This window comes from Rattus norvegicus, chromosome 6 (genome assembly GCF_036323735.1).
Source record: "Rattus norvegicus strain BN/NHsdMcwi chromosome 6, GRCr8, whole genome shotgun sequence".
NCBI lineage: Eukaryota > Metazoa > Chordata > Mammalia > Rodentia > Muridae > Rattus > Rattus norvegicus.
Window position 1 is genome coordinate 107,254,815 of NC_086024.1, and position 27,877 is coordinate 107,282,691.

Consider the following 27,877-nt stretch of genomic DNA (forward strand, 5'->3'; position numbering starts at 1 on the left):
AGGCATACGAATGCAGGAGCGCAGAGGCAGGCACACATGGGGCTGTTTGTCCTGTGCATGTAAACAGGCAGCGATACTCAAGCACTTAATCCCACACTTTCATACTAGAGAAGCCAAAGTTTTGTTCATTCATTAACAGGCTCCTTCTGTCTACAAAACCCATTTTGATTTTGCCCGGTGGGTGAAAATGGTAATCACATTGGCTTGCCCAATCCCACAGACCCCTTTTGTGAGCTGTTTGTTCAAACCAGCACCCAGAGAATGTTCTGGGTCCTGACCAAAGGTCAACTCCCTCTCTGCCTCTGCCTTTCCCCTGGGCTTTACCATTGCCTCCTTGGCTCAGTGCTGTGTGAGTTTGTCACGTCTCCCTGCCTTAACCATATGATCTCCGAGGAGAAAAGCAACGTCTTTGGTAGCAACCTGTATAACAATGAAAAAAAAAAAATCCTCCCAGGAAGACTTGGGACAGATGGGAGCCAAACCATTTCCTTCAGTCCCTGAGCACATTGTTTCTCCCCAGTGACTTCTGTGATCCAGAAAGAGCTTCAAATTCCAGGAAGACAGTGTTCTGATCCAATCCCTCCCCCACATTTACCCTTTTGTTTTGCTTTCTGGAGATAGGAAGGGAGTTGGGGGGAGATCCTTGAAACACTGCCAGATACAGTATTCCCAAGCGTGTGCGAACGGAGATGTGAGTCCTGCAATCTTTTTGTTGTTGCTGTTGTTGTTGCTGTTGTTGTTTTTGTTTGTTTTTATTGGAAGAAAGGAAAGAGGAAAACTAAGAGACCTTTAAGATGATGGAACTGGGTGTGGAGAAGAATCCAGGTCAGTGGAGTAAAGCTGCACAGAGGGAAGGAGGCAGAATGAAAGCATTGCTCGAGCAATGAAATATGCTGCTTCCCCCCTGCTTAGCTCACTGGTCGCTCACTTAGTGCAAGCCAGGCAGTCGGTCAAGTTCAATGTTTCATTGGACCATTCTCAGCTGACTCTGACCTAATTAAAGAAGATCGTGATGTATAAAAATGATACCGCATAGTGAGGATGCTACTAAAAAAAAATCATTTACTCTTGCAATTTGTGACCGCTAAAATATATCTAAACAGCGTGTCAATTTACAACACGGTCTTTCGATTGCCTTTTGAGAGACACTCTGGCTTTCTTCATTCCCTGCTGTGTCTGGCTAACTGGTTTTTATGGGTGGAATACCTTCTGCTTGGGGCTAACTGCAAGCATCCTCAAGAGATGAAAAAGTGCAAAGAATGTTAGTCTGTGTGACTATCCCTGATGGGTCACCATGGTTAGCTATTTCTCTATATCGAAGACCACAACTTCAGTAAGGGGAGGGGGAACATCTTCTTGCAGCCTCAACCTGGCCCTTCTGCTCACCCCATGTGCTTGGGTTTACACAGTTGCATGTTTCTTTTCTGGCCTTTCTGGCACTTTTATAAGATTAGCCTTTGAACAACTTAGTAAGTTGTCCAGTGTGAGTGTACTCTGTACTTCCAAGAGGTGCCCTGCCTATTATAACACATGTAGTGTCCTAAGTGTCACCCGACTGAATGGTCTGGCCTCCTTGAAGTCTTGTATTTGTAACTCATACTGTTGATGATTTGAGGGGAAACTCTTTTTCTTGGTCTGTCTCTTCTTTCCAAAGTCATACATCCTACATCCAGACCCACTTAGAGAATCACACAAGAGTCTACCCATTTATACAGAGCTTGAAGACTCATATATGGGGGTCTATCTGGTCACATATGAGATTATTTAACAATGGATGATCACTATTATTTCCCAGTACCTCCACTGAATGAAATTTTGCTGAGTACAGTGAGTGATGGGATGAAGTAGGTGGTTTAGAGCCTAACTGTCCCAGACATGCCTCTTGTCAATACAACTTGCTAGTTGAATCCCAAGAGGAAAGGTAAGGAAAATCCCAAGTACCAGTGAATAAACAATGCATTTAAGAGAGAAACATAAAAGGTGACCACAATTACTTCCACCCTTTGGCTGAGTGGTTCGTGGTAATTCCTAAGTTCCATAGATATTGAAATTTAACTTCCCAAGTCTGCCAATAAAGCAAGGATCATAATGCAGAACTCAGGGCTCAAGTTGCTTTGCTCTTTGTGTGTGTGTGTGTGTGTGTGTGTGTGTGTGTGTGCGTGTGTGTGTGTGTGTGTGTGTGTTCTAGATTAAGGCACTAGTTATCTTCGTGGAGCAGACGAAGAGGTCTCCAGCATCCCAGCAAAGCAGACTTGTATGGATTGAAAGACACTTCTAGGGAAGAAGAGAAGGGCGTCCTATTAGACACTGGGCTCAGAGTGTCTTTGTATTGTGACTCAGTGTGTTCAGGCAATGGGCCAAACCTATGTGCCTGCCTGGATGTTGCAAAGAATCACCACAGGATGGCTGGGATTCTGACACTCTCTTCAAAGGGTTGCCATGAATTACTCCAAAAAGAACACACAGACACACACACACACACACACACACACACACACACACAAACACACACACAGAACCTAGCATTCAGCATAGAGCTGGCACTGTGCGCATTTTCTTTTACTGGAATTTACAACCTGTGTACAATTGAGACTGTTTTTGTCTTTAATTTGTGGAATCATTATGGTTACCTTTCTGCTAGTTGTCATACCAACTGCGTCAATGGCTCCAAAAGGCTTGTTTTCTACCTCCCTCCCCTGCTGAGGCCTTGCATCCATGACAAATATGAAGGGGACCTGACAACAATCATTATACCACATGGTATAATAGAGTTACAGTACAGAAACATTTAAGTTGTTTCAACTCAACTATATGCTCAGCAAAAGAAAATCCAGATGAATATATACATGTAGCTGTAACCCCCCACCCCATTCCTACAATATGGCCCTTAAATTCAAGCCAATGACTTCATCTGGTTCTCAACCAAAGAAACAGCCTGGGCCATCTGTTAAAGTTTAGAGGGAGAGCTGGCTGTGCTGAATTTACTGAGATGGCACGGAATGCATAAATCGGTGTGATCTATGCCATGTGGGTGATACAAAGGGTTCCAGTGACTCTTTTTCTATACATAAGTATCACCATCCATGTTGACTTTAGAAGCCAAACTAAGCTTAGTTTCACATTGGTCCATGTACACTTTACTGTGTGTCTTTCAACTCGACGGACTCTGAGGGTCTATGAAGAATGACTTTTCAGTAAAATCCTATATGACACTAAGGCCAATGCAAGGGCTGTTTACACGGTGTTGTAACCATAAATCTGTGTGTAATCTTGCTCCTTTCCAATCAATTCCTTCTGCCAATGATTTCCAATTGTTTAGTTAAAAATACACCACTTCCTGATTCTCTGGGACCCACTGGGACCTTGGCTCAAATCTAGGAACACTAGAATGAATAAGGCTTGATATTCGGTCTTCTTGTGGAGCTCACGTAGGTAATCTGAAACATTGATCAGTTGGTCACAAGAATTCATATAGTCATCATTCAATAAATATTAATATTAAAAGCTAACCATGTGATAAGACATATTAGAGGTATTGGGGTAACATATTAAAAACTTCAAAAAACCATATTATAGAAGATTTATGAAAGACAGATGAATATGTAAACCACATTGTAGATACTCACAAATCCTGAGGGGAGAACACTAAATTAAAAAGGTTATTTTAGGCCGGGGCAGCCATCTTCCAGTAACTCGCCAAAATGACAAACACTAAAGGAAAGAGGAGAGGTACTCGGTATATGTTCTCTAGGCCTTTTAGGAAACATGGAGTAGTTCCTTTGGCCACATACATGCGAACCTACAAGAAGGGTGATATTGTAGACATCAAAGGAATGGGCACTGTTCAAAAAGGAATGCCCCATAAGTGTTACCATGGCAAAACCGGAAGAGTCTACAATGTCACCCAGCATGCCGTGGGCATCATTGTGAACAAGCAAGTTAAAGGCAAGATTCTGGCCAAGAGGATCAATGTGTGGATTGAGCACATCAAGCACTCAAAGAGCAGAGACAGCTTCCTGAAGCGGGTGAAGGAGAACGATCAGAACAAGAAGGAAGCCAAAGAGAAGGGCACCTGGGTTCAGTTGAAGCGCCAGTCTGCATCACCCAGAGAAGCCCAATTTGTGAGGACTAACGGGAAGGAGCCTGAGCTGCTGGAGCCCATGCCATACGAATTCATGGCCTAATGGACAAAAAGGAAATAAGGGACCTGGACTGCAAAAAAAAAAAAGTTATTCTAGGGACTGAAAAGAGGGCACAGCTGTTAAGAGCACCTGCTGCCCTTCCATGGGACCCAGGTTCAGTTCCCAGCACCCAACAGTGACTAACAACTGCCTCTACCTCTAGTTCCAGGGAACCTGACATCTTTTTCTGGCCTCCCCAGATACAAGGTACATGTTGTGAACATGTATGCATGCAGGCACTCACACATATGCACAAATAAAAGTAGAAATTAAAAGGAGATTGAAAATGGTACAAGGATGGTTTATTTTGGATAGGAAGGCCCGAAAGCCTCTCTCGAGATGGAGGGCTGGTTTTGTTGTTGCTATTGCTGCTTTGCTTGTTTTGTTGCTGTTCGTGTTTTTTCTTGTTGTAGCCTTTTTTGCTTTGCTGTTTTTATTTGCTTGTTAAGACAGGATCTTGCTGTGGAACCCAGGCAGGCCTGGATTCAGGGTCTTCCTGCTTCCTGCTCCCTAGTGCTGGGACTATAGGCAAGAACTCCTATCTCCCAGAAGCAGTTACTCTTACAAGTAAAAGCCTGAAGAAAGGGACTCCTTCAGCCCTGTGGCTATCAAAAACATCCAGGAAAAGAAGGCAGTCAGTGGAAACCCACCAGTACTCCCAGCATGGAGGGAATGTGTAACCAAGGTTGGATGATTCAGATTCAGATTCGGGGGGGGGGGAGGAAGGGTAAGGGGGAGAGAACTGGCTCTTCTGGGGCTGTAAAAGGAGAACACAGAGGGGCCTTAAGTAAGGAATCGAATAATCTGTCCCATGTATTCAACCCATCACACTCACTTCCAGAAATGAGGGGCAGAAGTCAAGTTTCAAGGAGAAGGCTGCCACAATAACTCAGGCAAAATGTGACGGTGGCGCAAGCAAATGGAGCGGTAAGAAGTGGGCGAATTATGGCTATGTTTTGAAAGTGGAGTGGACAGGCCTTGCCAATAAATTAAAAATGAACGAGGGGGGGAAGGATCATCACAGATGCCATCAAGATTTTATCTGAGCGATGGGGGAGATGTCACTGCCGTTGAAGAATAAAGGAGCCGGTTCCAGAGGCAGAATGAACTGGGCTGGGCCTGTAGTAGCCTGAACTAATACTGTGGACGGTCTATCAGACTGTGGCATAGGTGGGGTGGGGTTCAGAGGTGTGGACTGGAAAGCCACGAGAATAGAGGTGGTATTTCGAGGTCTGAACCCGAATGAGACCCCAAGAAACAGGGCACAGAGAGAAAAGTCCAAGATTGAAAAGGGGTGGGTAACACTTAGGGACCTAGAGGTAGGATGAGAAGCCAGTGAAATAATGCCGAGAAGCATAGCTGGGAAGGTAGAAATAAAACCACGAGACTCCCTCAAGGCTAAGAGTAAAGAGTCTATTAGAAAGGAGACATTGATTACTAGCCAAGTTTTCATTAGTTCTACTTGGAAAGGTCTATAGTTCCAAGAAAGTGTGTCACGGGTGACTCGATTTAGATGGAAGGCTCATGGAACTGACGTTTAAGTTGAAGGTTAAAGGATGAAGCCCAGTGCTGCTCACCCACCTGGTCTTCTTCCTCACTTCATGCCAGCAGTGTCTCTGGTCAGCTGTACATACAGTCTGCCTATGGATCTATAAGCGGCCATCTTCATCACATGTACCATCTCAGAGAGCAGAGCAAGGAAGAAGCTTGGAAGACAGCCCTAAACACGAATAGATGTTCAGCCTGGCATTTTCCAGTGGGACAAGAAAAACAGCCTTTGCCATCCTGGCATGTGGGCACTTACCTGGGAGATGACGCAAGGGAATCGCAACTCTGAGGTCAGCTGGAGCTGCAAAGTGGGACCATCTTAAAAATACAGGAAAGGAAAAAAGAAACACTCAACCCCTTTCAACCTGAGAGTCACTGAGATATGACTTCCGGCAGTATCCATTTGTCCCCTCAACCTCATTCAGGGGCTCCTCCTGCGGTTGGCTGACTAGCCAGCAGTGAGCAGACCTAGATGCTACCAGTAGTTGGGGTCACTATTTGGACTGAGTACATCCACATTCTCAATGTTGTATTCAATAGTGGAATAAAAGCCACTTAGACTGTGAAGTAACACGGAAAATATATATTGATGTGAGTGCGCGCGCGTGCACACACACACACACACACACACACACACACACACACACACGCCAGAATAAAGCTACAAGGGAGTAGTGAGCATGTGAATGGCATACACCAAGGCCCTCAGGTTCCTGTCTGGGCCTCTTTTTGAGGTCTAAGGATAGGAATAGTTTGGGTGGCTCTCTATTCTCTCTGATAGGCCATGCAATCATTTCTCTACATGTCCCTTCCTGTAACATGCATTTAGGTATAAGATGATACATAGGGACTTCTCCCTAAAAGTTCACTAAATAATAAAGTCTTGTCTTATTGCTCATGCATCCATCTCAAAGCAGTTCAAGGTAGCTATGCCTTTCCATCTTTCTACCCAGACGTGAAACAAGTAAGATTGTATAGGATCTGTCAGAGTTAAACTGTCACTGGGGAGGAAAAAATTCCTCCGTTATTTAGAGAGGAGTGTGTGTGTGTGTGTGTGTGTGTGTGTGTGTGTGTGTGTGTGTATTTAGAGAGGTGTGTGTGTGTCTATTTAAAGAGGAGTGTGTGTGTCTATTGAGAAAGGGGTGTGTGTGTGTGTGTCTTAGTGTGAGTATCTATGTGTGTCTTGTGTTACTGAGCACATTGTTTAAAGATGATATGTACACAACACACATAGGTAAGGGGTCTCTGCCAAGTGCATTATTACTAAAAGATGATTGTATAGACCCAAGCCAAGTAGGATCCAAAGTAGGATTTCAACTGTTACTTATGCTTGTCAGCTTCACAAGTGCTGCAAGCTGGACTCAGTTTTCTCTAGACAAGAGACCAAGAAGCTAAGAGAGGAAAGAATACTCGAAGGCAAGTTACACAAGATAAATGGATAGAGACACTCTCCAAGTCTGCACCCAGGGCTGCTAGTTTAAGGAAAGGATGCCTGGGTACCATTTCAACCCCCAGAAGAAATCAAAATCAATGGTGCTGACACGGGTGGTTGGTTTAAGGAAGGGCTCTATGTACCTTCTGTGGCCAGGACTACTAAGTTAGAAGGTGCCATGACACACTCTGCAAAAAGGAACATTCTAGATTAAAAAATGTCAACATGGCCATCAGTCCCTTTGGAAAAGCTTGCATATTACCAATGATCAAAGAGAAACGAGAAGTTTTCACAGCCATGCTCAAAGTAGTACAAATACCAAGAGGTTGAAGCAACCCAAATGAGGTCTATACATATAATGGAAAATTACTCTGATTTAAATGTAGGAAAAACCTATAGCATGCTCTACTAAGGCTAAACCTTGAAGACTGTATGCTAAGCAAAATGAGTCTGTGTGTGTGTGTGTGTGTGTGTGTGTGTGTGTGTGTGTGTGTGTACATTTGCTTGCTCCCATATATGGGTGTATAGACAGGTCTGAGGTTGAAGTTGGTTTTTTCCTCAACAACTTCTGCGTAGTTCTTTTCTTGTGACAGAGACTCACTGAACCTAGAGATTACAATTGTCTAGAGAGCTGTCCAGCAAGCCCCAGGGCTCTGCTTATCTCTGTCTCTCCAATGCTGTGTATTGCAGGCACGCATAGGCACAGCTGACTCTCCACAAAGATGCTGCAGATTGGAACTCAGTTCCTCCACTTGTTCTGAGCCATCGCCCCAGCCCCTGGTTTTGTTTTTGAGCTAAGATCTTAATGTAACCCAGGCTGGGTTTGACCAACTGTGAAGATGAAGCTGGCCTTAAACCCTTGATCCTCCTGCCTCTACCTCCCAAGTGCTGAGATTTCAGGCACATCCTACTATGCCTGACTTAGCTTATTTTTGAGGGTCATGAAGTCCCAAAAGATAAAGATTTTTTTGTACAAATCTGGAAAAGCTCACCTTGATCACTGAAGGCATTGGCTTGCTGTGAAATGCATATGTAAACCAATAGGACTCCCACATTATTCTATCCATATTCTTCTCGAGAGCATGTGGAGAATGTCTTCTTTCCATCTGTGTTAGAAATACGGCTTCCCTCCAATCTCAACCCTCTATTTTAGAATTTGAAAGACCAGGGTTGTGGTGTAACACAGTCAGTCTCTGATTCCCAATCACTGGCTACTTGATAGTTGCGTAGCTGCTAATTGCTATTAGAGAGAAGCTATGCTGGGAAGAGGAGAAACAGCAGGCATGAGGAAGTTCCTGTATGAAGCATTGCTGGCTATTGTTCTAATCCATGTAGATAGAGGACATTTTTCACCTGGACTCTAGGCAGAACTGAGACATGAAAGACAGGAACAGAGTTCAAGATGTAGCTCTGTGATAGAGTACTGGTCTACCACATACAAGGTTCTGCCCTTGAATCCCAATGGCCCCTATATACATACACAGGACAGAAAGTGTACCAATCTTTTGACAGTTTGTCAAGTGTTGTAGAGTCTATTATTTACCCACTGGTTTTCTTTAATTCTGCAATGGTGTGTAGTGAGAATTTTTGAGTTTTGGTTTCTTTGAAAAACACAGAAATATTATAAGAATACATTTTTATTTTAATCCCAGGTGTGGAATGTGGGGCTGCTTCAAATTGTCACAGCAGCTGGCTATGATTTGTCTCACGCTCTGGCAAGGCCACGGTTTTGCCAGCTGAGGTTCAGAGTTTATAAATGCTAGGCCCTGAGAGGCATGTGGGTTGTTGGTTGGTTGCTGTTGGTCATGGTTTGATAAGTAGTCATGGGTAAAGGAGAAAGAAGAAGAAATTAGATATCCTGAGAGTAAACATCAAACTCGTCCCAAGGAACAAGAGGCCCCAATCAACAGGAAATAGTCTAATGATAATGACCCTTTCCATTCTATCTTGTTTTTCTCTCCTATTTACTGTTAGGGGTTAGAAGGGTGGAAGAAAGAAGACTGGTTACTATACTGTCTTGGGCCTTTCCTCACTGAGTACATACCTAACAGAAGGAAACTTAAGGGAGTGAGAGGTTTCTGTGACTCCTCATTGAAAGGACTACAGTTCACTATGGCTAGGATGGCATGGCGGCCAGTGGCTTGGTCCTTGAGGCTAAGTGGAATGCAGAGAGTATGAATAATATCAGTGTTCATCTGACATCATCCCAACTGTCTGGGCCCCTAACTCCAAAGATGACATCACCTATTATCATAGTTAGGGGTTTTATTGTTGTGAAGCGACAGCATGACCAAGGCAACTCTTATAAAGGAAAACATTTAATTGGGGCTGACTTACAGGTTCAATCCACTATCATCAAGGCAGAAGCATGGTAGCATCCAGGCAGACATGGTTCTAGAGAAGGACCTGAGTGTTCTATGTCTTCTTCCAAAGGCAAACAGGAGAAAACTAATTTCCAGGCAGCTAGGAGAAAGCTCTCTCGAAGCCCACCCCCCCAGGGGTGCACTTCCTCCAATAAGGCCACACCTTCTAATAGAGCCATTCCTGGGGCCAAACATATTCAAACCACCACACCTATATTCAAGGTAAGTCTTTTCTTCTCAGGTAATCCTCCCAAAAATGTCCTCATAGATACATCAAGAGGTGAGTATCCTAGATAATTCCAAGTCCAATCAAGTTGATGAACATAGTTATCACCATAGGCTATGTGTTCTTCAAATCAAATAACATGGCTGACACTCATCCATAAAATAGCATATATTTCCTGTTGTGCTGTTCCCTCCAAAGGTGGTAGGTTTGGTCTGCTTCAAGTTCTTCTAGTTCATAACCTGAGGCACTTACAGGTGGCTGGCTAGGGTCAAGAGAGCAGCTCTAGCTCTACAATGAAAGCAGGGTTGCCACATTCTGGAACTGAAGCCATAGTCTTGATCTCACCAGAAACTACACTAACTAACTGAACACACCAGGCCAAGACGAAGTTAGAAATAGCTGAGAGTTTCTTTACCCAGAACAGAACATTCATTTTTCCTGCATATGTCCCACATATGTGTGCCTCTCAACTGGTTTTGTGCATTTCCATCTCTGCCTTAATTCTATTCATATAGCATCCTTTAAATACTTTAATTAAAACGAAGAGAAGCAGAGAAACTAAAATGGTTCTATTCCATTCCTCAGTAAAACGTTGAATCCACATACTTCCATTCCGCTTTTTCCCTAGCATCTCTAACTCTGGAATACGGCAGGACAGAGGAGGATGAAGGTGTGGTTCCATTAAAAGAGAATGAATAGAGAAGAAAACGTAGGACTGGGGAGATGGCTGTAGGTATAAAGTGCTTGCCCCATGAGCATGGACTTTGGATTCCCAGAACCCGCTTGAAAATCAGACAAACATGGCTGCTACTTGTAAAAGTTGCCAACCATCATTTTGGCAGGCAAAGATGGGATTCTCAGGACAGAATGGATATAGACTCTCTAAGAATCTGCAAGCTGTGAGTACAGCAAGAAACCCTGTCTTGATTGATGAGTGGAGAGCAATTGATAGAGACACCCCACACATAGTAGAATGTGCACACACACACACACACACACACACATTACACAGGCAGCTGTTATTGGTGTAGACCCACATTACTTTAAAACTCTCAGGAAAACAGACATTATGGTTCCTGTGATTGAGTGGTGAGAGATAGAAGCTTTTAGAAAAAAATGAAGCAATGGTTTAAAAGTCACCGCTGTGGCTCCAAGTAAGAATTCCCAGACAAGAAATCCAGTTCTAGATTCTACATTCTGCCGTGTTTTCTTATTTACGTATTCATGTATGTATGCACTTATTTGTTTGTTCATTTATTAGCACTTGGGGTTGAGTCTTAGGTATGCTAAGCACATGCTCTACCACAGAGCTTTGCCACAGTCCTCAGACACTACATACTTAATTTCTATTGCATGGCTTTCTTGAACTCAGAAAAGGGAAAGGAATAAGAAAGGAGAAAGGTAGCGATAAGGAAATTGAGAGTTGAGTAAGAGAACAAGAAGGAAGGAACTCAAGTTGGTTCTGCACCTCGGTATGATGAACACTGCCTTCAAAACAGGAGACCTGCTGAACACATGTTCCATTTGTTTGTTTGTTTGTTTACTTTTATCTCACTTCATTGATTGCCTTCTTTTATTTCTCTATCTTTGAAATACTACCTAACAGGCATGTGTTCAGTAAGCTCTACTGACCAAGCAGTAGATTGGCACAAGAGCCACTCAGGCCAACGGGGGATTGCAAGAGCTGTGGCACTGAGACTTTGGGATTTCATGCTTTCTACTGTTTACTGCTTGTCTCAAATGGTAAGGCATCAAAACCCAGTCCTGAGCAGACATTGACTCCATACACTGTTTCCTATGAGTCCAGACAGATCCACATAAAGGGGTTCTGCCACAAATCCAAGGTGGAGTCCCATTCCCATCCCAGCTGCCTGAATTAGGCAGCCCCAGGCTGACAGGACCAGTGAGTCACAAACATGGTGTTGTGGAACACTTGGCTGATGGTGGTTGAGAAGGTTCAAAAACTGCAGAAGCTGGCAGGCTCAATGGAGGAAGTGTGTCACTGGAGTTTGCCCTGGGGCTTTACAGCTCAGCCCTGCTTCTTGTTCTCTTGTTTTCCTGACTGCTGATGCAGCATGAACCGCTGGGTTTGTGCTCCCTTCACTACCTCATTCCTGCCATGGTGGATTGCATCCCTTTTGGAACTATCTGCCAGAATAAACCCTTTCTCCTCTAAGTTGCTTTGGTCACGTACTTTGTCATAGTAATATCTGAAATAACTAAACACATGGGTTATTCTAGACACTTCTGGTAAATATATGTTTACCCGCCTTTGAGAAAGGACTATGGGAGAGTTTTATTCAACTGTAAATAATTTTTTTTAAAAAATGTCATTTGCAGGGAAATATGTAGAACTAGAGATAAATCACGTTAAGCAAAATAAACCAGTCTTAAAAAGGCAAATAACACATTATCTTCCCTTGAGGTGGAACCCAGATTTAAAAACAAAAAAAAAAAAAACTGAGATGATGTAAAAGGGGGAAGATTTAGGAATAGAAAGGGGATCAGCAGGAGGCAGGGTAGAGTGGGGAAGGGTAATGAGAGGGTGAATACAATCAAAATATATACATGTGTAGAAATGTCATGATAAAAACAATTATTTTGCGCTGTTAATACATACAGACAAAAGGTAAATGGGAAAACAAAGAGAAAGCCACAGGGCTCCAGTAGAAGAAGAGAAAAAAGCAATCACCTTAATAACTGGCAGACGCCTTCCAAATCCAGGAGGCTTTCCCCAGGATGAGGGCAGCACTGGAGCTGACACAGCAGAGACCTGGAGAAGGCCATTGGCGCCAACGATTTGGGAGTATCCAATCACTTTCTAATAGGTTTTGAGCCCTGTGCCACAGAAGGAAGTTGCTACCCATTCCTGTAAGCTTGACCAAAACCAAGACCATAGATGTAGAGGTGACGCAGTACCATTGTTTTGCTGGATGGTCACGACGCTCTCTTAGTTAGGGTTTCTATCGCTGTGATAAAACACTATGCCCCAAAGCAACTTAGGGACGAAGGGGTTTATTTTATCTTAAAACTCCCAAGTCATGCTTGCTCACCAAGGGAAGCAACGGCAAGGAATCAAGGGAAGAACTCAGAGGCAGGAATTCAAACAGAAGCTGTGGGGTAACACTCGCATGGGTGGCTAAGCCTCCTTCCAGCTGCTCCTGAGTAGCACCAGCACCAGCAGACTGGCATCTCCCACATCAAATATTAGTTTACAATAAGTTTGGGGATTTAGCTCAGTGGTAGAGCGCTTGCCTAGCAAGCCCAAGGTCCTGGGTTCGGTCCCCAGCTCCGGAAAAAACAAAACAAAACAAAACAACAACAACAACAAAAAACGAAAAAAAATGTCCTATGAATTTGCATACAGGTAATATGATAGAGGCATTTTCTCAGTTAAAGTTCCTTCTCCCCAGACAACTCTAACTTGGGTCAAATTAACAAAGCAAGCAAGCAAAGAAACAATAACAACAATCAGAAAATGGCCAAAATGCCCTTAAATATTTATTTATTTATTTATTTATTTATTTATTTATTCTAAAAAAGTAGGGGTTTTTGTTTTTTTTTTTTAGAGTTTATTTATTTTATGCATGAGTACACTGTCGCTGCCTTCAGACTCACCAGAAGAGGGCGTCGAATCCCATTACAGACGGTTGTGAGCCACCATGCGATTGCTGGGAATTGAATTCAGGACCTCAGGAAGAGGTGCTCTTAATCGCTGAGCCGCTTCTTTGGCCCCTAAATATTTATTTTTAAGCCTACAGATTTGTGCTACTTACAATTTGAGCAGAGAAGCTTGATTTTTACAATCGGTAATAGTTAAGGCAGAGACCCATACATAATCAATGCTGAGAACAAGGGACTGAGGTCTCAGCTCTAAATAGGATATCTGTAACCAACCCTTCCCTAAAGCTGAGGGAATATCAAGGAAGACGGGTAGGAAAAAAATGTAAGAAAGAATTAGGAGATGGGGAGGAGGGCTATGAAGTGCTATCTTATGGGCTGGCATGACACTGAGGTCATGAACTCACAGCAGCCATGACTGTCTGCACGAGATCGGACTAGTCCTTACCCTAGCATGGATAGAGTAAGGCCTCATGGGGCCTGACCTGTAGCTGAAGAGCTATTAGCAGTTGATGCCTGCTGGGTCATTTTTCCTTGAGCATCCGGCCACTGGTAGGCTGTCCATGTTCCAGTGGATGACCACACACCCATGTATACGCAGGCACACATGAGGAACTAATTTGGACTCAGTGGTTTTTAAAAAAAGAGAAAGAAGAGGAGATGGAATTAGGAGGGGAAAGTGTTCCATTGTGTGCTTGCTAGGTTTTGGGTTGTTTTTTGTTTGGTTGTTGTTTGTTTGAGTTTTTTGTTGGTTGTTGTTGTTGTTGTGTTTGTCAGCTTAATCTGAGCTAGAGACATTTTGGAAGAGGGCACATTAACTGATGTGTTGTCTCCATCAGATAGCCTATAGGCAAGTCTGTGTGGCATTCAAATAAATAAAATACACAGGGAAAGAACACTGGAAATGCCAAACCCCGGCTTCCTGTACTTAAGCCAATGAGTGTATTTATGGTGGTAGCTAGTTTTGAGATTGTGTCAGATCATCTGCTACCTACGCTTTCCAGTATTCTACTGCTAAGGCTTGCGCACAAACAGCCTGCTGAGATCCCTAGTGTGGCTCACTCCTTCCAGTTATTCTTCCTCGCTGTGATTTCGACAGCTGTTCTCCGGAATGATTCGGCTCCCTCTCGCCATGGTTCCCGGGCTGTCAAACCCTACACAGGAACTCAGCGTCTATCAACTCCCATCCAGTCACCCAGCCAGCTGATGGATCAGTGGATTCCTATCAAGCCCTCGATGAGAGGAAGGCATTTTGTCAGGAACTATAAGATTATCAAAACGAGGGTGGGATGGGGGAGAAACCATCCAAATCCCAAAAGACATATAGCTCTGGAAGGAGAGAGAAATGTGCACCTCTTTGTCTGTGACGCAGTGCGTGGAGCGATCGTCCCTGGAGAAACAAGGATAAAGTACCACAGCAGCAGAACAACAAAGCACGAGGTCCACTTGGAAAGATTGAGGCCATTTCTGTAGAGAAGGTGCATTTTGAAACCCCTCTTGGATGATGTAGAACCATTGCAGAGAAATGGGAGAATTAGCATTCTTGGCAGAGCGGAACAGAAGCTAAGGCAGAGCAGAAAATCACCAAGAGCAGATGGGAGAGTTTTTGGCGGGAAAATAGAGCTGGAATTGGAAGGGTCATAGAAGCCAGATGGGGAGGGGGTGGTTATAATTGCAGGTCAAAGCATCATTCTGAGAGCAGTGGGATGGGTCTGGGCAATCAGAGTTTTGAGAGAAAGAGAAGCATAAAAAGAAAGCACAGAAGGAGCAGAGAGGCACCAAGATCAGGAGGTCTGCAATCATGAGCTAGGGCGGGAGATGTATATGACCCTCTTTGTGAGATGGGTAGGTCTAGAAAGAGAGCCAACACACACACACACACACACACACACACACACACACACACACACACACACACACATCACAGTGGGGAGGAGACAGACATCTCAGCTCATATGTTTGACACATAGTCTCCAACTGTTTGAGGTGACTCTAACAGTGGTTCCCAACCTGTGCATCCAGACCCTTCTGGCTGGTGAGATGGCCTAAGACCATCAGAAAACATGGATATTTGCATTACAATTCATAATAGTAGCAAAAACATAATTTTATGGTTGGGGGTCTCCACAACATGAGGGGACTGCATGAGGAAGGTTAGGAACCACTGCATACAGCCTTTAAGATTTGAGGGTTGGCGGGGTAGAAGGAGGTCACCAGGAATTCTGCTGCACTTCCCGACGGATCGTGTAGACCCTACTTTAAACCATGAGCCCAAATCACCTTTTACCACTTTAGCTGCCTCTGCCAACTATTTCATCATAGCAGCAAGCACAGCAATTGCTGGTGATGGTTAATTTTAGGTTCCGCATAACTAGGTTAAGAAATATCTGGAAGCCAGGAATCTCTCTGTTTAGACACAGAGGTGTCTCCAGAGGAGGTTAGCATGTGAGTTTGAATAGTCAAGGTGAGGAGGACGGACCTACAGTGTAGGTAGACACACGGAGAGCAAATACTAACGGTGAGCTGGTACCTTACCCGGATGCTCGAGACCTGCTCATCTCTGCCTTGGCCATCAGAACCCAAGCTTGGCAGGCATTGGGCGTATTCTTGAGAACCCTGTTGCAGGTACTTACACTTGAGGCTTCAAACCAAGAGTCACACTTTCCCTTTCCTTTCTTTGCATAGTTTTGGGCTTGAACTGAGCCATGCTTCCGCATCTCAGGGAGTGAGCCTGCAGGGGACCTCTCAGCCCCCCTTTACTGCACTAGGCAATTCCTTAATAATCTTCCTTTCAAAATATCGACCTGTGTAACCCTGACTAGAGCAGGCATTCTCAGACTCTGGGAGCTCCAGGTTATTATGCCTTATTGGTTAGACACAGATATTTTGTTGCTCTTTTGTTTTGTTTTGTTTTGTTTGAGACAGAATTTCTCTGTGTAGCCCTGGCTGTCCTGGAACTCACTCTGTAGACCAGGCTGGCCTCAAACTCAGAGAGATCAGCCCACCTCTGCTTCCCCAGTGCTGGAATTAAAGACATGCGGCCACCATCACTCAGGCGGCATGGATAGTCTTGTGGGCAGTGAGATTGGGAAATTTCTGCCTCAGAACAGGGTGAGTGATACATGTATCCAGGAGCAGACAGGTGGAGGTAGTGCAGTCCTGGGGGGGAAGGGCAGGAGACGATAAATCAAGGACTGACTGGGCAGTGGCCTCTGAGGCCTACTTCAAAACAAAACAAAACAAAACTATGAGGGAAGATGATGGGGATAACAAAGAGGAACACCGCCTCAGAGTTAAGGAGACTTGGGTTGAATCCAAGGCTATTTTATCTGTTGTGTAAGCTTGGGTGAACCACTTAACCTCTCTGGGCCCTCAGTTTTCCATGACTAAAAAGGAGAATAATGCCTATTTCCTGGAGTTGTTACAAGGACCGTAAATAATGCATAAGCAGTGCCTGGCACTTTGGGACAGTCTGTAAAAGAGAACTGCTGTCATTACCCACGTCATCTTTGTCATTTTTATTGAACCACAGAGATGGCACTGGTTGGGGGGGGGGGGGAGACAATGATGAAAAAGCCACAGGAACATTGCTGAGAACAGGAAAGCCAGGAGGGGGAGCTGAGCCTCCCCAGAAGGGATCATAGATGCCATTGCATAAGTCATTTGGAATTGTCAGCCTCGGGGCCTGTTCTCATCCTTGGTGACACAAAGACCCACGTCACTGCCTTCTCCATCATTAAAGCAAATCAAACAAGTGAGACAAAAATGGGATCTCAAGTTTCTGTGAAACCAGCCACATGGCTCCCCTTCCCCTAGCTTATCCCTTCATTTTTTTTTTTCTATGGTGAAGATGTCATTGGAGGTCAGGGACACATGCCACCCGCCCTAGCTTCACAGTCTTCTCTGTGGTCGAAGGACAGAACTCATTAGCTAAGTGGGGTCAAGCCCAGTAGAGTTAATGCTGACAGGGGACATGGGGTGTGAGGTACAGGTGCCTCTGACAGCAATTCGTGACTGACCCTGTCTGTTGTTAGAGATGGCTTCCGGGGGGTGGTACACTAAGTTCACAACCTTCTGTGGTCCTCGAGGAGTCAGTATCAGTGTGGGGACCCAGATGAAGAGGCTGACTAGAGCCTTCCGGCTCCCAACTGGTGTGGCTGACCTACTCCTTTGATGTTTAATTGACCTTGTTATTATCGCCCAATCCAATAATACCCACGTGTTCCAGAGTATTCATGGTAGTAATACCCACATGGTGTGAAGTCTTCACTCAGGGCTAGGCTAACGATAAGCTAACATGTTACTCTGCAGAGCCCCTCCCCCAATCCCGTGCGGTCTAGTGTTGCCTGCTGTGTTTTAGTAGAAGTTCGGCGAGGCCCAGGAATTTGTCTCGAGTCACACAGCTCATAGAACTCGGATGCCAGGCCAGAAACTTGGGTTCTGCTGAGCCGAGAGCTTCAGCTGTGACTTAGATACTGGTTTTTCTTCCCGAGCTTTACCATGAATGCGGGCCACCAGGAACTCTCTTGGAGTGCAGGCTTTGCTTCAGTACATCCAGATGCAGACTGAGGTCCACCATTTCTGATGACTTACTGTGCACGGTGGGTGCTGACGACCCATGGCCCGTCCTTTGAGTAGCAAGGGGCCTGTCTGGTAGGTTTGCTCCACAGCGATGGGCAGACTTCTCTTTAAAGAATGGTTTGGTCTTTTAGACAAAGGTTTAAAAAAAAAAAAAGAAAAGAAAACATTTATGGTGTGTAGGAATGTCATTTAGTGGTAGGGTACTTGCCTAAGGTGGTGAGGTATTGGACCCCAAGCACAGAGAAAGGAGGAAGAGACAGAGGAGGGAAAGGAGGAAGAGGAGGAGGAAGAAGAGGAAGAAGAGGAGGAGGAGGGGAGGAGGAGGAGAAGGGGGAGGAGGAGGAGAAGGGCAGGAGGGGGAGGAGGGGGAGGAGGAGGAGGAGAAGCCATTTAGAAATTGGGGGTTCTAGTTCCACGCTGAGTAACAAATTACCACGAATTTAGCACCTTCAATAACACCCATGTATTTTTCTCACAGTTTTTCCACAAAAACCATGGCAACCCGGAGACCCAGCACTCTGCTTCATGTTTTCAAAGGCTGAATGAAAGTGTGTCAGTCTCTCTCTCTCTCTCTCTCTCTCTCTCTCTCTCTCTCTCTCTCTCTCCTTCCCTTTCTGCTTGTCAGTCCCTCTGTCTCTCTATCTATCTGTCTCTCTGTGTCTCTGTCTCTGTCTCTGTCTCTGTCTGTCTCTCTCTCTCTCTCTCTCTCTCTCTCTGTGTGTGTGTGTGTGTGTGTGTGTGTGTGTGTTAGACAGTCTCAGACTGGCCTCAAACCCAGCAGCCTCCTGCCTCTGCCTCCCAAGTGATAGAAATGGAGGGATGTATGTCAACCTCTTTGGCTGTGTTCTCTCTGGAACCTTTGTCCAAATTTCTTCAGATTGTCCCAAATTCAGTTCCATGCTAGCATCAAGGTGTCCTTCCCGGCAAATGATCCACCACGGAGCATCCATTCTTAGCTCCTAGCCTGGCCCATTTCTTGTCACATTTCTTCTAGCTTTGATATGGAGAATCTTTCTTCTGTTGAATTCCTCTTGGTTAGGTCAAGTCCAAATCCATCCAGTCTCCCCATGTTAACAGATTTGAGAACTCATTTATATGTGTGTTTTCTCAACCAACGCCATGGTGGTATTTGACTGAATGCTTGCAAGAGGCTCTTGAGCTGCCAGGCGAGGCATCACAGCCTCTCCCAGAATCCTGTCTGCATCAAGCATTCTCAGCTGAGCTGTTACCTACTGATCGACATTGTTAGAGTTGTGGAAACGGAGACTACATGAGCTGACCCACTTCTGTTTTCATGTATACTCATTTGCTGGAAGCCAAGCCTTCGGTGTACAATTTGCCGATCGTGGTTTCAAAATAAAACCAGATTGCCAATTTCCAGCAAATCCAGCTGTGCCCCCTTTTTTCTTGCTTGTATAAATTGAAAGTGTAAAACGGCCACTGATCCATAGTTCACTTGGGGCTCTTCATGGAATTGTTAGCAAGGTTGGAAAAAGGTGCCCGGATGCAAGCATGTTCAAAAGAAGCCAGTTCTTCATACTCAGAGATGCTCACAGATGCTCACACATGACCACACACACACACACACGGAGGCTAAGTTCTGAAGAAAGAGCGCTTAGGATACCTTAATGTTAAGTACTGAACTAAGATGAGAAGAATGAAGTCCACCTCTTCTGACTTGTAGCCCTTTTTCTTCCGGTGCACACCCTATGGTTATGTGATTTTTAAAAGAGCCCAGCGTAACCCAGGTGGTGGTGGTCTATGCCTCTAATCGCAGCACTCGGGAGGATCTCTGTGAGAGGCCAGCCTGGTCTATAGAGCAAGTTCTAGGACAGCCAGGGCTGCACAGAGAAGCCCTGTCTCGAATAAGAAGAATAAATGATCAGTACCCGTAGTCCCCCCAGTCCCTGGGCTCCAAGAGCAGTAGGAGAATGGAAACCTGAGGCGGTGGAGGAGGGAGGCGTCCCCAGGGACTTTTATATTTGGGGAGAAATCTTTTCTGCCCAGTCAGAGCCAAGAGAGAATCAATACACCTCTCCCTGCTGGTGCTGGATTTCAGAAGGGAGGCAATGTTAGTCCACTCACACTGTAACAGAGCATTACGGACTGCACTATAAACAACAGAAATTTGTCTCCTTTGTTCTGGTGGCTGAGGCATCTAAGATCAAATCGCCAGTCAATACAGCATCTGGCAAGGGTCTAGCTCCTGGGAGAACAGGTGACTCTTTTCACATGCGCCAAGGGCAGTGGGATTTGCTAGGTCTTTTCAAGATGGGCATTAATCCCACGAAGGACAGCCTCAACTTTATGATCAACATCACTTCAGAAGGCCAAATTCTGAATATGGTCACATTTAGAATTTGATTTCAACATATGAATTTGGGGAGACTGGCATTTAGCCCGTGGCAGGTGCCCATCGGTTGGTAGAGCTAAGTATGACACAAGACTGGTCATAGTAGCTCAATGCCGTTTTCCTTTTCACTTGTATTCGCTTTGAAAACCACTACTTTTTATTCATTCTTCAATGGTTTCATACATATCATACACATGGTAGGGCGTATGAAAGAGAAATGCCCCCGATAGGCTTAGACATTTAAACACTTGGTCCCAAACCCAATCTGGGAGGTTTAGGTGGGACAGCTTCCACTTTGTTTTTTGTTTTTTGGTTTTTTGTTTTTTTTTTCTCTGCTTCCTGCTTGTGTTTAAGAGGTGAGCCACCACCATGCCTGCCACTTGCTACCAAGCCTCCCTGTGATGACAGAATCTTATCCCTCTGGAATTATGAGCCCGAGTAAATGTTTCCTTCTCTAAGATGCTTCTAATCATGGTGTTTCCTCATAGCAATGAAAAATAGCTAACACACACACACACACACACACACACACACACACACACACACCACTATATCTTGATAATATCCATTCATTCCCTCTCCAATGATTCTCAGACATCTCCCACCTTCACGGTCTTCTGAGACTCCCCATCCCCCAGTGGCCACCAATTGCCAATAGCTCTTCAGCTACCTCGTAAACCCCTCCAGCCCTGCTCCCATGCTGGATTTACTGAGTGGCTTGATTGTGTGCAGATCACTGCAGCTGCTGTGAGCTCACAAACATGGCAGCCATGTTACACACAGAAGTCAGCATTCTGTAGCACTTTACATGCCTTCTGGTTCTTACATTTCCCCATGTCTTCTGCAATGATCCCTAAACTCCATGGCATTGGTATAGATGCCACATTTAGAGCTGATCACTCCCAGCCACTTATCCTCAGCGCTTGACCGGTTATGAGTCTCTATACTAACTGTTGCCCACTGCAAAAAAGATGTTTCTCTGGTCAGGGTTGAGAATGACACAGATCTGTTGCAGGGTCGTTTATTACACTATGAACCCTGAGATTGTGTCATTTACTGAAACAAACAAAAACAACTGTTTCTAGTCGTGGTGTGGCTCAGCCCTTAGCACCCAACTTTAATCCCTCTGTCTGGAGTACAGACATGCCCTTAGGACACGCCTTTAGTCTCAAACAGTGGAGGTAAACTTAGTTTGTAGAAAGATGCACCCATGTTTGCAAGTGATGCCTAATTGAGTGGCAGTCAAAGTGATGAAACAGAGAAAGGTTTGACAGAATAGGATATGCCCAACTCTGACGAGAAGAGAGGGGAGGAAGAGGCTACATAAGAAGGGACAGTGTAGAGGGAGAGAAGGGGGCCATTTTACTGGTACAGTTATAGAGAGACGAGTTGCAGAGAGAGGACAAGCTAGACACAGGTGAAGACAGAATGAGCCAGCGAATGAGGAGCCGCCAGAAGATTAGAACAGATTGCCAAAGTTAGTATTAGGTCCATCAGAGCGAATCAGTCAGAGGCCGAGGGAGAAGACAGATTGAATCAGTCAGCTCGGAGAAGAGTTTGAGCCAGAATGGTGAGTTGAATCAGCCAGCCAGGGATCATCAGAAAGGACCAGAAAGGGATGAGCTCATTCAGCACCAAGTCTCAGAGGCTGAAAACATTCTAGGTCTAGATTAAATCATATGGAGGCTAAAAGCTTCTGGGACTAGGCCTGTGTTAGCAGACAGAAGCAGCAAATTGCAGAGACATCAGTTACATCGAGTGAATAAAAGTCGCTGTTACTCAGATCCACGAGGATAAACATAAACACTTAGAAGGTAATCTGACAACATGGCTCTGAGAGACCAGATGTCGGGTTCAGACTCCATCTTATGAGCACCAGACTTAAAGTTGAGTTGGAGTTAGCAAGCAAGCCGGCACGAGCACCAGTTTCCAGGTCGCTTCCCAACGAGCTGGTGCCTGGCACTAGTTTCCGGGTTCCAAGCCCGCCCCTGGCACTTCACTTCCTAACAACCACCAATCAGGAGGAAAGCAGAAGTTAAGTTTATGGTTTGGCTCCCAGCACCAGGCAATTATGTTAAAGGGCAACAAAATTCCGTAATGGCCCCCGAATCAGATGTGTGCCAGGCTAGAAACTCCCTCCCTTGCTGACCTTTTCCCATAAAACCTTGTCCTGCTGAGATCTCATCCTACTGTGTCAGAGACGGTGGTATGGCCCAAGCTGGGCCTGGCTCCTTGGTGGTCTTTTAGGGTTCACAAAACAGGCACAGCAGTTGCCCCTGGAGCCTGTGATCTATGGCTTTTGACCAGGTTTACATTAGACACGGATTCCGGCCATGTAACTGGCTTTAAACCCAACCAGAAAGCAGTGGTTCACTTCTGTGGCTGTCCACCTGCGGTACTGGACCTGTGACCTTACCTGGAAGGTCAGTATTGCAGCATGCAGGGGTCCACTTCTGGGTACAACTGGTGACTTTTCTCCCTGAGCAGCAGGAATTGTACCTTGAATTCAGCACTATAACCAGCAGTGGGGGGAGGTTCCATTTCACTTCTTACTGGATTTCTCTGTGTCCTACAACCAGTGTGGGCTGTGTCTTCAGCAAGGCGTCTTACTGCCTAGTTATGGTGGGCAAGCCACAGCAATGGCAACAGCTTGTGTTGTTTGAGGGACCTCTGGAGTCTCTGTAACCAGTGACTCAGAGGTTATCGTATACCCGGTACTAAGATTTTAGTTTAATTTCCCCATGCCTCCATACAATCTGAGAAAAGCATCTACCACCCGTGTAGAGTAAAAGAGGCTCAAATGCCTCCTTCTAAAAAAATATGCTTTTAAATCAGCTTACAGAGTAGTGGGCTTCCTTCCATAAGGCCGTCTCATATTTTCTTTTTTTTTTTGGTTCTTTTTTTCGGAGTTGGGGACCGAACCCAGGGCCTTGCGCTTCCTAGGCAAGCGCTCTACCACTGAGCTAAATCCCCAACCCTTCATATTTTCTTAATTGCAGTTAGCCACCCCACTCCTGTGGGGCAGTGAGAGACACCCTGGTTCCCGGTTGAGGACATTTGAAGCCCCGGTGAACCTGAAAGGGACGGTAGGTATTTTGCCTGACTCCCAAAAAACCAAGCTGGTCACTAGCCTGCAGCCCTCCATAGATTCGTTGTCATCAGTCACATAAGGGCAATGCCCCAAGTTCCTTTACAGAGGATGTGAGCCATGGTCATATAGGCTCAAGACAGATCTCCATTAGCTTAGCCAATGAATTTTCCTTCCCAGACACTCCTCCCTACAAAAGGTATTTAATCTGAGGCCCACTCTGAGAAGTGGGGTACAGTTTTACTCACCCACCTTCTGCCATGACAATAAATGCCTTGAAACCATGGACTGCCTCTTTTCTTCGTAATCTGCTATGGGGAGCTACAGAGAAGGCCTTCGTCTACAGAGGCAAGGTCTAATCTCCCGAAGAAAACCTCCCTGCGCTCCCAGAGGTGCCCATCACTAAACTTGACAGCGGTCAAGCCAAGGACTATCCCTGCGAGACCAGCCAGAGCATCCCCCTCCTTCCCTCGGCCAGGGCTACACACAGCCCCGCGGGCCCCCACCCCATTCTCAGCTCTTGTGCAGCATCCTAACGGCGCCTGGATACCCAAGAGTCTGAGAACCAGACTGGCCCGGCCTCCTTGCAGGCCCAGGGACCCCAAAGCCAGCTCTGGCTGTGTCCCACGCCTCAGACCGTGCTTCCCCACCCCTGGAGCAGTGTCCAGCAGCTTCCCACAGCCTGACACCTGCCTGGCGGCGGTGGCATGGGGTAAACGTGGTCAACTTCTTGCATCCTGCCTCCCCGAGAGGCCTGAACCTTGTGGCAGAGGGGACATTGGACCCCACTAAACTACACATCCCCCACCTGACCTCCTCATCTTTCCCATACTCTTGCCAGTATATGTGAGTTTGTTTGTATCTCTAAAGCACTATAGCAAGACTACGACACATGATCTTCTTAGCCCCTCATCACATAGAGTACCGTGAAATCACTGTGGTAGTAAAAGCCAGGTGTCCATTGCAACTTGGAATTGTGGGTATTGTAGTATGCAGGGGGACTGCTTGCAGTGCTGCCTCCTCCAGAGCTTGACAGGCACAGCTAAGGTGACTGCCCTTCATGACATTCTTTTTTGGCAACACAAACAGGTTCTGCGTTGCATTTTTAGTCCCATGCATCATTTTGGAAATATGAATCACAAGAAGCTGCACATGGCTGCTGTGCCTGAAGAGACTTGTCTTACCACCCCTCCTACTTCAGCATCGATAAAATGACGCTGTCATTTCAGCTCGGGGGCATTCTGATTGTCCCAGACAGAGCTCAGAGTTAGCTAATCACACTGTGCACCCTCCGTGTGTGTGTGTGTGTGTGTGTGTGTGTGTGTGTGTGTGTGTGTGTGTGTGTGTGTGCGCGCGCGCGCGCACGCGCGCGCATGTGTGTGTGTGTGGTGCGCTTGTTCAGTCTTTCTGGGTGTAGAAAGGGAATTGTCTCAGCTTTTCGACGGATAAGTGCATTTCGATGGCATCTGATTACTAAGCTGAAACTTCCTATAAAGACATCATGGCAATTTACTGACAGAGAATTCCTCACCAAAGGCATCATTAGCAAAATCCCAGAGCCAGGAAGTTCTAAATAGAAGCATGATTGTAGGGTAAGTAAAGTTGAGAGTAGGAACAAAATAAGATGGTTTGTGTGAATGACCTGTAGGAGCCTCTGTGATTTAAAAAAAAAAAAAAATTCCAAGCTTAGCTTTGGGAGTACTTGAAAATGATACTAAATGGCTGAAACAGAAGAACATTCATTCTAGAAGGAACGGATGAGCTCATTCGTGACTACGGGCATGTGTGCCTGCTGCTTCCTCTAACATCAAGAGGAGTTATTTTTCAAAACCTCAGAACGAAAGCTCAGGTGGACAGCAGAATGGAAAGGACTCAGAGAACTGCCAGAAACCCGGAGGAGCAAGGCAGGCATTCCCAGAAGGTCTTGGCAGACAGAGGAACCGGCCAGCTCCCAGTGCCAGCCAGAGTGAGAGATGAACTGTGCTGGGTGGAGCCCAGTTGGCCCAGTGCTGAGGTCTGGGAAGCACTGAAATCCATATGGGCGACTCTGGGGGTGATGGGAGCTGGGGGTGGGGTCCTCTCACCTGCAGGGTGAGGTGCAGAGCTGAATTGGTGTTGGTAAGATTAAATGGAACACCACAAGAGACTAGCATCGGGCTGTTAGGGAGTTGGTCTTCAAGGTATTAGGATGCCTTCGGGAACCAGGGCACAGGTTTATATAGGTCTAATAGCAAACAAGGCTGGCTTGATGCTGTGCTTTAAGAATTCTTAATTTATTTTAATTTAAATTTTAATTATTGCTTTATTTAAGTGTTTATTAGTAAATATTCTATTAGTCTATTTTCTTATAATTATATTATTTTAATAAGTAAATGATTTATTAATGAAATAATCTAATTATCTAAATTAAGGATCCTTAAATTCTCCCAGGCTATAGACATACTCCAGGGGCTACAAGGCACGCAGCTAGACTAATCACCAAATTCTAGAACTAGGCAACTGATTCTGAGCAGCTTTGAGTGTTGGTCGTGTCCTCAAGGAATTAATAACCTACCTGAGAAGGAAAGATCAGAACACGTGAAACAGAAAAGTATCTGTATAGCTCCATTGTATTAGTGTGTTACATAGAAGTTGCAGATGGAAAGAAAGAAAGAAAGAAAGAAAGAAAGAGAGAGAGAAAGAAAGAGAGAAAGAGGGACAGAGGGAGGGAGGGAGGGAGGGAGGGAGGGAGGGAGGGAGGGAGAGGCTGGAGAGAAAGGCCCTGAGAGAAGAAAGCAAGATTAGCCTGTACAAGGCTTTAAATTTAATTCCTAGCATTGAAGAGGGGCTGGGAGAGGGAAGCATGCGCTAGGAAAATCAAGGAAGGCCTCATGGAAGAGGAGGTCAGGACGATGGTTTGGATTCTTTACGCTAAGAGCATATTCTGAGTGTGTGTGGGAGATATTCGAGGAGAAAGAGTAAAGTTGCACTGAGTTCTTTTGTATTTTGCTATCTAAGCAGGATTGAGTGACTCGGAGGGTGGAGCAGCTAGTGAGCCCTTAGAAAGCAGAGGAAATGGAGTGGGCTTGATAAGAGTCGGGCGGTTAGGGCTTAGGGCGAGCGAGCGCAGAGGAAGTTCCCAGCCTTTCTCTGCGGTTAAGAGTAGCTTTCAGTCCCTGGGTAATCTGGTCTTGATTTAGAGGAAGGACAGTTTCAAGTACTCTCTTGGGGGCATTTTCTCTCTGTGCTCACTGCTGGTTCTTCCCACTCAGCACACCCATGTCTTTTTTTCCGTCCCACGTCCTCAGCGACTAGAATTGAATCGAACATTCCTCTTAATGAAAACCCTCCGGGTCTCCGAGCCTTAGTCGATCCCCTCCCCCACATGTGACATAACCCGAACTCACTCTGTGGCGGCAGCTCCAGAGCCCACCTCTTGACAGCACAGGTCATCTGTTTCGCCCAGTTAGGGTGCTTTTCACCATCACGGTGATTACTCTGTATCGAGGAGGATGAGCCAACTCAGCATATTTCTCTACCTCCCTGACTTTTACTGCGGAAAGGGGGTGGGGCGAGGGGGGGAGTTTGAACTTGCTTTATTAACCTTGACAGTCCCCTCTCCCAGTCTGCTGTTGCTTAAGGAACTCCTAATGGTTAATGTCAGATCGCAGGCTCCTCCTGGCCTGTAATGCTGGGGCAAGAAGTAGTGTCAGAGCCTTGGCTCCTAGCTGTGGTTTTATTCGGCAGGAGCTGAGAGAAATCCGAGCTGGGCTAAGCCCTTTCTTTCAGTGGCAGCTTAAGTAGACCTGACATTTGGGTCGGGGAAAAGTCTAGCATTGTCTCGGTTTCCAGAAAAGACAAGTTTGACCTTAAAAAAAAAAGTAGTGGATGTGTCGCGCACCTGAGGCCCTTTCCTCCCGCACCCTCTGGACCATCCCTGTAGACCTGGAAGTCCTGTAAGGTAATGATAATGGCAGAGACTGACAAGTGTCTGACAATTTATAGTCGGTGCTTCTGACAGCCTTAAATCCTCTCCCCCCACTCCCCTCCCTTCCCTTTCCTCCCACACCCACCCCACCCCTGAGATAAGAGATTACCTTATGCATCCGGAGGCGAAAGATGCCTCTCTGTAAACAATAGTCAAAGAATTGAACAGTGTCTGTGCACAGGCCACGACCCTTCTCAAGAAACTAGATTCTCGGGGCTGAGGATTTAGCTCAGTGGTAGAGCGCTTACCTAGGAAGCGCAAGGCCCTGGGTTCGGTCCCCAGCTCCGAAAAAAAGAACCAAAAAAAAAAAAAAAAAAAAAAAAGAAACTAGATTCTCTTACATTGTTTGCCACGCATTTGCAGGATGTTACATAATTGGGGATTACTAACAAACAGCTCAGATTTGACGGAGCAACACCTTAGAATCATAAACTGGGACAGGCAGTGTGTCTTTCCTGTTTCCATATTCATGCATATGTCTAGAGCAGGGGAGACTGAGTGAGATTGCAGTTAGCGC

General features: G+C 45.6%; 1 protein-coding gene and 1 long non-coding RNA gene across 2 annotated transcripts in view; one reads left to right on the plus strand and one right to left on the minus strand.

The window, feature by feature from the left end:
- LOC102552601 (uncharacterized) overlaps nucleotides 1–27,417 on the minus strand; it is a 48,707-nt gene extending 21,290 nt beyond the window's left edge. Inside the window, exon 1 of the long non-coding RNA XR_010052739.1 lies at nucleotides 26,780–27,417. This is a non-coding gene — a long non-coding RNA (uncharacterized LOC102552601). The remainder of the gene's footprint in view (nucleotides 1–26,779) is intronic.
- Nucleotides 3,687–6,292, plus strand: LOC120103572 (60S ribosomal protein L21-like). Its single transcript, XM_039113301.2, has one exon. It carries the CDS (start codon nucleotides 3,702–3,704, stop codon nucleotides 4,182–4,184), a length of 483 nt encoding a protein of 160 aa, XP_038969229.1. The 5' UTR covers nucleotides 3,687–3,701; the 3' UTR covers nucleotides 4,185–6,292.
- Nucleotides 27,418–27,877: the final 460 nt, after the last annotated feature.